This window comes from Lactuca serriola, chromosome 3, assembly GCF_051521515.1.
Source record: "Lactuca serriola cultivar US96UC23 chromosome 3, Lser_US96UC23_V15, whole genome shotgun sequence".
Lineage (NCBI taxonomy): Eukaryota > Viridiplantae > Streptophyta > Magnoliopsida > Asterales > Asteraceae > Lactuca > Lactuca serriola.
Window position 1 is genome coordinate 298,678,202 of NC_136410.1, and position 10,575 is coordinate 298,688,776.

The following is a 10,575-nucleotide window of genomic DNA, read 5'->3' on the forward strand; positions in this document are numbered from 1 at the left end:
CATTTTACCCCTCTATCAGCTCAAATGCCACATTGTTGACCAAACCCTAAAAGTCAACAAAAGTCAATGGTCAAACTTTGACCCGACTCGTCATGTACAATTGGGCGACTCGGAGAGTCTACACGTGTCTACTAACTCTTTTAGTCCCGCCTGGAACGTCGATTTCCTCCCCTTACTCAACGAGTCACACTTGGCATGAATCGCGGGGCCACCCCGACTCAACTCGCCGAGTCTCAAGAACAACTCGGCGAGTTCCGCCTTGAACTCCAATCCCCTAACTCTCTCTGACTCACTGAGTGATTTACGGGAAACCCTCACCCTACTCGCCGAGTCTGATCTTTGGACTCGGCGAGTTCATGCCATGCACAAACTCCATAGACCTCCTGAGGTCAGATCTGTTCCTTTAATCCATAGATCTGACCTTCCCAAGCATGATAATCACGTAAAGTTCAGACCTTGACACTCATAAAACATCTAGATGGTCTAACTTGGTGATTTAGCCCCAAAAATAACATCCTAAGTTCATGGCTCCCAAAATAACTCATAAAGCTGCAAGGGTTAAGGTCTCTGGACCTCTTTGGGTCCAGATCCAAATCATAGACTCGAGAGGGGACCAATTGCTCCACATATCCATCCTCTAAAGGGGTTAGAAAACCCTAACTCTAAGGATCAACACCAAATCTGAAGAAGGTCCGAATAAATACCTCAATATGAAGTCAATGAACTCTGAAGTCACCAGAATCGCACCTCCTTCAGCCTCCTCTTGCCTTGGTCACCTCTTCCTTGCAAATACACCAACAAAATGATCAAGAATGGCCTCTCCTTCCTCACAAACGCTCCAGATCTCTTAGGGTTTCTCTCTGGGGTTTGGTAGCCGCAAATGACGGCCCTAAGGGCCTTTAAATAGGTCCCAAACCCAGGAAATTAGGGTTTCATTAAACAGCGTGGACTCGCCGAGTCCATTCATGAACTCGTCGAGTCCAGCTGTGAACCCGGATACGAATCCGCGACCATACTCGGCGAGTCTAAACACCAACTCGCCGAGTCCACTCTCAACCTCCAAAAAAATAAAGGAATAATTAATATACCTAGGAATCCGGGTGTTACATTTATGATTTGTTGAAATATTATAAGTTCTAATATATTTATATGAAATTATATTATTTAATTAGTATTGATCAAGAATTAATTTGGAATTAATTTTGTGATCAAAAGGAGACTAATTAAATATATGAGGATTGATTGTGTAAATCATTCATTCTTATATATGTAGGCTTATGATCCATAGTTCTTCTTAGGGGTGGAATTGGTACGGTACCAATTCGTTTTTCCTTAAACCGTGTACCGTACCAACTATACTTGGTATAAAAAAATTGCTACCAGTACCGTACCAAATATATTTGGTACCAATATATTTGGCTGCCAACAAGTTTGGTTGGTACAAATTGGTAATGGTATATACCGACTTATTTTATTTTTCTATTGTAAGATTTTAAAATAAGAAAATACATCGGGTAATTTTGATATTTAGTAAAGAAATAGGTTATGTAGTTCTTTTAATTTACAAAGTAATTCTATTGAAGTAACGTTAAAGTAACATTTTAGTTTTGTGTTTTAGCGTGTTAATAACTATCGACTAATGCAACCAAATAACTTATATAACGTTATTAAAACTCTAAACACTAAATACAATTGACAATTGAAAATTTGAAATATACGATTTTGTTATATATATATATATATATATATATATATATATATATATATATATATATATATATATATATATATATATATATATGAATTGGTTGGTACCGAATTACCATGATATTCAAAATTGTATACCATTACCGTACCAAGATTGTTCAATTGGTACGGTACTACCAACCAAACATGTTGGCTACCAACTTTCTTGGTTCGGTTGGTAGCATGTTGGTTGGTTTTCCGTGGTACAATTTTGACAGCCCTAGTTCTTCTTGTTAGGCTAAACCCATGGAGTAAGTAACCCATTGATACTCCATGGAGGTTTTAACCCATGGAGCATGAAGAATATGGAAAGACATGAGTTACGTGGTGTAACCCTAATAGCCACAATATATAAGGACCCCATGGCTCAAGAAATTGGCACTAGTGTGTATACACATGAGGGCTAGCCGATTTGAGAATATGAACCTTTTCTCTCAAGTTATTCCAAGATGTTGTTGATGTTGTGTGAACCATTTGAGGTGTCACACTTGAGGCAGTAGGCTCTTAAGCTTCATGGAATCAAGCTACAACAAAGAGGTATGTAATTCTACTATAATTTATATTATATGTACTTCATATTATGCTAGTTAGAACAATACCTTGGAAAATTGATATTTGCATGTATAATAGAGAAAACATAGACCCAAGGTATTTAGGGTTGCATGTACACCTTATGAGTGTTAGAATGCATAAAACCCTTCAGTTGTATCCCCTACAAATCTTCCAACCCAAAAATCATAAACCCTAAAACTCAAAAACCCAAAATCATAAACAATGTATGATGTATGTATGAAGTTCGATTTTCAAAGCTCGATCTGGAGTTCTTGAGTTCATGAGAAAAGAGAAGAAATAAAGAGAAAAAGATAATACAAAACCTTGAATATGAAACAAATCTGATGTGTATGTTCATCTTTGTTCGTGTATGTGTTCTTGAATCTAGAAGATATATGATGTGTGTGTTAATCTTTGTATCAAAGAAAGAGAGAAAATAAAACAAAGAGAGAGAGTGAGAGAATACTGCCAAATATGTCGGAAAAGTCATAATAACCGGAGAAGTTGACCATAGTCTTGCCGGAGCGGTCAAATACGGCGGAAATCGGCTAAACCAGATATCATACCATAAATAAGAATGTTTTCTTGAACACTTCAAACAAATTCAATGACACTTGTGGAAAAAAATCTCCATGACTAAATATACAAATCAAAAACATCTTACCATTTTAAGTAAGTTTCCTTAATATTCTTTTATGAAAATGTTCTTCTTAGACAATGGACATGTTGCATTTATTATGACGCGTGGCAGGTTTTTTGCAACACTCGTCTTGTCTGATCGAGACATGTTACTTGTAAACATGAATAGAATTACATAAAACTATTAAATTTCTGTTGTAACCAGGGTAACTTGATTCGTTCTAGAACAAAATACTACAAGCATCTCTTTGAAATACGAATTGGAGAGTTGCTATGTTGTTTACCAAGAATTCAGACTTCTTGAATCTTTCAGGTTTGACAATTCACAGACATCAACATCGTCATCGCCATTTTAGAGGTTAGAATGCTTCCGCCGAAATGCATATCGTAACAAAGACGATTTCGTGGTAATTTCGATTGGTGAATTCTATACGCGTTTATTATCGCAATTACCCGTTTTCCCATTTCGATATCTAATATCTTAGATCAAATATCAGTTACCAGATCTCCCTGTTTCAAGAAATTCAGAGGTATTTCTCCGTTTCAAAATTCTGTTTGTTTGTTGGATTTGAGCTTTTTAAGCTTATTAGGTTCTGCTAGATTTATTGTAATTAAAAACCCTAAGTTTGATTCAGCTCTTCGCCTCTTCCCCAATGCTTTTGAAAATTTGGAACACAAAAGATCAGCGTTATTGAATGGATAATAATTATAATCATTCATCTCAATACAATCCATACCCTTATGGATATAATCCTAATTCTTCCCCATATCCACCACCTTCCAATTACCCTCAATACCCACCTTCCAATTCATCTCCATATCCACCGTATCCCCACCCATATCCACATGCATCACCACCACAAACCCCGCCGGAATACTCATACCCACATCCATCACCACCACAAACTCCATCGGAATACTCATATCCACATCCATCACCACCACAAACCCCACCGGAATACTGGTACCCTCCTCCACAACCATTTTCCGGTGCACCACCTCCATATCAACACCCTGGATATGGCTACCCTCCCCCACCACAATACAATCAAGAAACCTTTCCTCCTCCATTTCCACCTCCTGAAGCTCAACCGACTAATCACCACCACCTCCACCACCACCACCACCACCAAGATAGTAGTGGTGGTGGTGGTGAAACACCACCACTCTCTGCTCCAATCTATTACCCGCCTATAGATCATCATTTATCTCAACTCTCTTTATCTGAATCTGCACCATCCGCCCCCGCATCACCACCTGCACCGGCCGCCACGTCAGCAGAAACACCGCCAGTCACCCCTCCAATCTATCCAAGTGTGATTACAAACGAATCTTTATCAAGTCATAGTTTTCATGGGCATTCTTCAAATCCTGAGGTGCCTCTTTTACATAGCAACTCTCTTGATCTATCTCAAACACCCTCTCTCAACAACGCCCCTTCATTCATAAACCCACAAAACAATCAACAATACCAAATAGTATCATTCGGGCCTTCAAAAAAGGCATTAAAAGTCCTCCTTCTACATGGGAATTTGGACATATGGATACACGAAGCAAAAAACCTTCCAAATATGGATATGTTTCATAAAACAATGGGGGATTTTTTCAATCGATTTCCTGGAACCCGAAGCAAAATCACCAGTGACCCTTATGTTTCCATAGCTGTGACAAGTGCTGTGATTGGAAGAACTTATGTGATTTCCAACAGTGAGAATCCAATTTGGAAGCAACATTTTAATGTACCTGTTGCACATCATGCAGCTGAAATTCATTTTCTTGTTAAAGATAGTGATGTTGTGGGGTCACAACTTATAGGAGTTGTTGCAATTCCAGTTGAAGATCTGTATTCAGGAACAAGAATCGAAGGGTTTTTTCCACTGATTGGAACAAATGGAAGACCTTGTAAGAATGGAGCTGGTTTAGGGCTTTCAATTCAATACATTTCAATGGAGAATTTGAGTTTTTATCATAATGGGGTTGGAGTGAATCCTGAAGGGGTACCAGGGACGTATTTTCCATTAAGAAGAGGGGGGAGGGTGACTTTATATCAAGATGCACATGTGCATAATGGGAGTTTACCAGATTTTAGGCTTGATGAAGGAATGCATTATGTTCATGGGACTTGTTGGAATGATATATTTGAAGCAATAAGTAAAGCAAGACATCTGATTTATATAACAGGGTGGTCTGTGTGGCATGAAGTGAGACTTGTACGTGGGGTTGGTAGTTTTCCCGAATATACCCTTGGTGAGCTTTTGAAATTGAAGTCACAAGAAGGTGTTAGGGTTTTGCTTCTTGTTTGGGATGATCCTACTTCAAGGAACATTTTGGGGTTCAAAATGGTAAGTTTTTTTTTTTCCTTATAATCTTCATTAACATGTGTTTGGATTTACATTTTGAAAGTGATAATTATGACCCGAATAATCAGAATCGGATAATCGGTTGTTTAAGCTATTATAGTTTTTGGGCTTAATGTTAATTTTGTAAATATGTTGATATAAAAGGACCTTTTAGTCATTTGGCCTCATAAGAATTGAAAATATGTACATCACAAAGATCAAAGCTTTATTTAATATACATAAAAAAAAGTTCAAAGCTTTATTCAGTATACATCACTTATACTTTATTTTTTTTCAATAAAACTATAATTGATTCAGACATCTTTCCAATTTAACCAATGGTTAATTTTGAAAATTAGCATTAATATAGGACTTTTGAAATTTTTGGGCTTAATATATATATTTTTTTTGTTTTTCAGGATGGATTTATGGCTACTCATGATGAAGAAACTCGGCATTTTTTTAAGCATTCTTCAGTGCAAGTGCTGCTTGTTCCTCGTATGGCTGGAAAAAGACACAGCTGGGTGAAGAAACAGGTGTGCAGGAATTCTTAAATGTAGAATATATTTAATATATTTAAAAATAAAAAAAAAAAAGATTGTAAGTATAGAATGTATTTTCTCTAAAGTATAAAGTATGCAACTTTGATAGCTTTATAAGTAGAAATCTTTTCGAAGATATAAAAAAGTTGCACCTTTTATAAAGCTCTGGCTGTTTGTACTTTGTACTTTTATAAACTTTTATTTTTTATAAAAAAAATTTCAACTTTTTTATACTTAATGGAGAGATGACTTAATCTAATAAGCTGTATATGGGTGTTCCTTTTGACCTAATGCAGAAAGGACTTATTAATAAAGAAAGTTTTCCCATTAAATTCTCTTTTACAAACATATCCTCTTTTATTTTTATTTTATTTTTTGATTTTACCTAGTGTACCATCATTTTCTCAAAAAAAAAATTCAAACAATATCCTTTATAATGTTCTCTTATTTTTTTTTACACAAAAAGTTGTACCTTTTATGGAAAAAGTTTCAACCTTTTTATATATTTTGCTTTTTTACTTAATGAGATATGACTTAATCCAGTAAGCTATATATAGGTTTTCTTTTTTAACCTAATGCAGAAAGAACTACTTAATACGCCCTCATTAAGTCCTAACTTTTTACAAATACACCCTCATTTATCCGACTTTTTTCCACTTTCCCAGGTCTTCTTTCGTTTCTCAAATACTTTTTAAACATCATTCATCTATTACAACACTTACAAAAGCTTCAAGTAAAGTGAAACTACTAATTCACCCTTTTTTCTAATATTGATTTTTTTTTTAAATGTGTTTTAGGAAGTTGGAACTATTTATACACACCACCAAAAAACAGTGATTGTTGATACTGATGCTGGATATGGTAAAAGAAGAATTATGGCTTTTGTTGGAGGACTTGACTTATGTGATGGGAGATATGATACTCCACAGCATCCTTTGTTTAGAAGTCTTTCAACAGTTCATGCAGATGACTTTCATAACCCTACTTTCACGGTGATTAATCCAATATCTTTTTCATTTTTTCTTGACTTTTAGTTTGATTAATTCAATGAGTTATTTTAGATGAGAATTACATTTGAATCACTTATTGATATACTTCTATTTATAACGAAAAGGGCAACTTAAAAGTTTGACATTTTTCCAAATGAACCATTTTGACCTGTTATATTTCTATATTTCACAGGTAATTTTCCAGATTACCCATTTTGACAAGTTTATATTTATCAAGTCATAATGTTTAAATATCTGAAACTTTTATTGATTTATTGGAAAAATGAAACCGCATAATTGCCCAAAATATAATGGTTATATCTAATTTCACAAATAGAAAATTCAAAAATCGATTGTGGCCTTTTTTCTACTGCTATTCAAGAACTTTGATTTTAATTTTTTTTTATTTTTTTTTGTACAACCTTATCTGTTTAATAAGATACATCAATCTTACGTATATGTAAGAAACATTTTAAATTAACTATGTTTATTCCCATCCTCCCATCATTAGAGGTGGCAATTTCAACCCATACATGTAAAAATTGATATGTAACATTCTATTTCTAATGAATCCAATGTGTAAAATTGAACGAAAAAAGCTTAAAAGGAAGATAGCTTCAAGTTTTTCCATAAAAGATATATATTTTGTTTTTTCAAAAATGCAAAAATACTCGATATCACGGTTGCTTTCTTGCCATTTTCCCTTATTAATATTATCTTTTGCAAGATATTATTTATTTACGAGTTATGAGAAGATATATATATTTATTTTTATTTTTATAATCAGGGTAATTTTGCGGGTTGTCCAAGAGAACCATGGCATGACATGCATAGTAAAATCGATGGTCCAGCAGCATATGATGTGATGAGTAACTTTGAAGAAAGATGGCTAAAAGCTTCAAAGCCTCATGGTTTTAAAAAACTCAAAACTTCATATGATGATGCTTTACTTAGAATAGAAAGGGTACCCGAACTTTTGGGTGTACATGCTCAACCTTCCTTTAGTGATCAAGATCCCGAAGGCTGGCATGTACAGGTAAATAATTTTTTTATTTTATTTTTTCAAAATATATCAATTTAGCCCACATTTATAACCTTTTTCTTTATTTAATGTAGATTTTCCGTTCAATCGATTCAAATTCGGTTAAAGGGTTTCCAAAGGATGCGAGGTTAGCTGCAGAAAAGGTGTGAGATATACTGATTAAAATTTATTATCCTATATGAAAAAGAAAATATTAAATATGAAATATAAAATGAAAATGTTGTTGATGGATTTATAAACAGAATTTGGTTTGTGGGAAGAATGTGATGATTGATATGAGCATACATTCGGCATACGTGAAAGCTATTCGTTCTGCACAACATTTTATTTATATCGAGAATCAATACTTCATTGGATCATCATACAATTGGAGTTCCTATAAAGACTTGGGTAACAAACTTCTCTTTTATCTATGCATGTGCCTGATAATTCTTTTTTATCAGGCACATACTGTACTAGGCCTCGTACACACACTGTACCAAGCCTAGTACATGTACCAGGCCTGGTAGAATGTATCAGGCCTGGTACATACCACACAATGTACCATCCTGGTTCTATTGTGTGTATCAGTGCCAGATAGATAGTTGCATGATATGGAGATGAAGATTTGGTAAATGAAGTTTTTCATATATACGATTGATTATGTTTGTTAGGTGCCAACAATTTGATACCAATGGAGATTGCGCTTAAAATCGCAAGTAAAATCAAAGCACACGAAAGGTTTGCAGTGTATATCATCATCCCTATGTGGCCAGAGGGCGTCCCTACGGGCTCTGCTACACAACGTATTCTTTTTTGGCAGGTATATTAAATGCAAGAAATAGCAACCTACTTGCTTACAAATGCAATTAAAAAAATTTCTTTATTTTAAAAAAAAAATTGCAGAACAAGACGATGCAAATGATGTATGAGACGATTTACAAGGCTTTGGAAGAAGTTGGGCTTGAGGGGTCATTTTCAGCACAAGATTATTTGAATTTCTTTTGTCTTGGAAACCGTGAAGCTTCTGGTCCAGATGATAATTTAGGCGATGAGAGCCCTTCTACAGGAAATACTCCTCAGGTCCCGTTTGACTCTTTGACTTTTTCAAGAATTAGTAATCTACTTTCATTTATTTGTAAACTACAAGATTATACTTTTATTTCTTCCTATTTACAGCAATATAATTTGAAAAATCTAACCAATTATAACAATGTCATCCAAATACAATGCAGTTTTTAAAGTACAATTTTTCCAATAAGAAAAATAAAAGTTATAAATACAATGTATAATTGGGTGGAGTTTTCAATCTACAATGCCTTAATAGGCAAAAAAAAAGGAAAATACACTGTTGTAACTTGTAGCAGAAAGAAATAAAAGTAGGATACTATAATAAACAAATGAATTAGTACCTCCTATTAAAAGAAACTAAAACATTAAAATCCAAACTTTATTTTTAGATTCTGTTTATTCAGAAATTCTTTTTTTGTCTCATGAAATAAGGAGAATAAATGTGATTATTGGTCCCACTTTCAACAAATTTAATCCTAAATGACCAGAATCAGTATTTATTTACAAACATCCAAAACACCCCCTAACAATTACCTGTTTTGCAACATTGACCCTCACATATTTGTTATGTTTTCTCACATTTATTTTTCATAGCAAAGAAATGATAACATTTATTCTTTAAAATAAATTATTATTATTTTAGGGACTTTCTCGTAAAAGCCGGAGATTCATGATATATGTACATTCAAAAGGCATGATAGTTGATGATGAGTATGTAATTATCGGATCTGCAAATATAAATCAACGCTCTATGGAGGGAACAAGAGATACAGAAATTGCAATGGGAGCTTATCAACCTCATCATACTTGGGCAATAAAACACGCCAATCCACTAGGACAGGTAAAAATAAAAAAATTAATTCTCAAATTGCCAAGGGAATGGAATCGTTCATTCCGTTGGAATGAGAAAAAACTCTTTGTTTTGTTTGATTGTTCGATGGAATGGAATCACATGACACGTGTTTTTTTGTAGGTATACGGATACCGAATGTCACTATGGGCAGAACATCTTGGCCACGTGGACGATCGTTTTACACAACCGGAATCTCTGGAATGTGTGCGCCACGTCAGATCGTTATCCGAAGCTAATTGGAAACAATTTGCATCCGATCAAATATCAGAAATGAGGGGACATCTTTTGAAATACCCCGTTGAGGTTGACCGAAGAGGAAAAGTCAAATCTCTTCCCGGATTTGAAAATTTCCCCGATGTGGGTGGCCAAATCGTCGGCTCCTTCCTTGGGATTCAAGAGAATTTGACTATTTGATGATTTTTTTTTTTTTGACAAGTTTGACTTTTCAAGATGTAGGGTTTCTTCATATTCCAATTTTTTGATAGAGTTTATGATGTGTATAGTTTTTTATTGTATGCAAATTAAATAGTTTGTTCTTTATGTTATATTTGTTGATTGTGTACATTTGAGTACCCTTTCTTTATATTTAAATAAATCTTTTGAATTTGTGCTTTTTGGTATATGTAGTTTCTAGGGATGGTTTGAGTTTCACCAGTTTATGATGCAAAATATCATTTTGAAGGTTTAGGATTTCGGTTTATGGAAGTTTGAAATGGACATTTATTGGTCTATAGGCAAATCATTAAAACCCATACTAGGTTTTATAAATTCTATGTTCTTGGAAGATTTCATATTTTCATGTTTATCAAGATTAAATTGCAAA

General features: G+C 34.3%; 1 protein-coding gene across 1 annotated transcript; it reads left to right on the forward strand.

Moving 5' to 3' along the window:
• The first annotated feature begins 3,124 nt into the window (after positions 1 to 3,124).
• LOC145094094 (phospholipase D gamma 1-like) lies at positions 3,125 to 10,356 on the forward strand. Its single transcript, XM_079032369.1, has 11 exons — positions 3,125 to 3,467; positions 3,573 to 5,279; positions 5,696 to 5,812; positions 6,616 to 6,810; positions 7,595 to 7,843; positions 7,924 to 7,992; positions 8,092 to 8,239; positions 8,503 to 8,651; positions 8,735 to 8,911; positions 9,543 to 9,740; positions 9,873 to 10,356. Exons 2-11 carry the CDS (start codon positions 3,633 to 3,635, stop codon positions 10,164 to 10,166), a joined length of 3,243 nt encoding a protein of 1,080 aa, XP_078888495.1. The 5' UTR covers positions 3,125 to 3,467; positions 3,573 to 3,632; the 3' UTR covers positions 10,167 to 10,356.
• Positions 10,357 to 10,575: the final 219 nt, after the last annotated feature.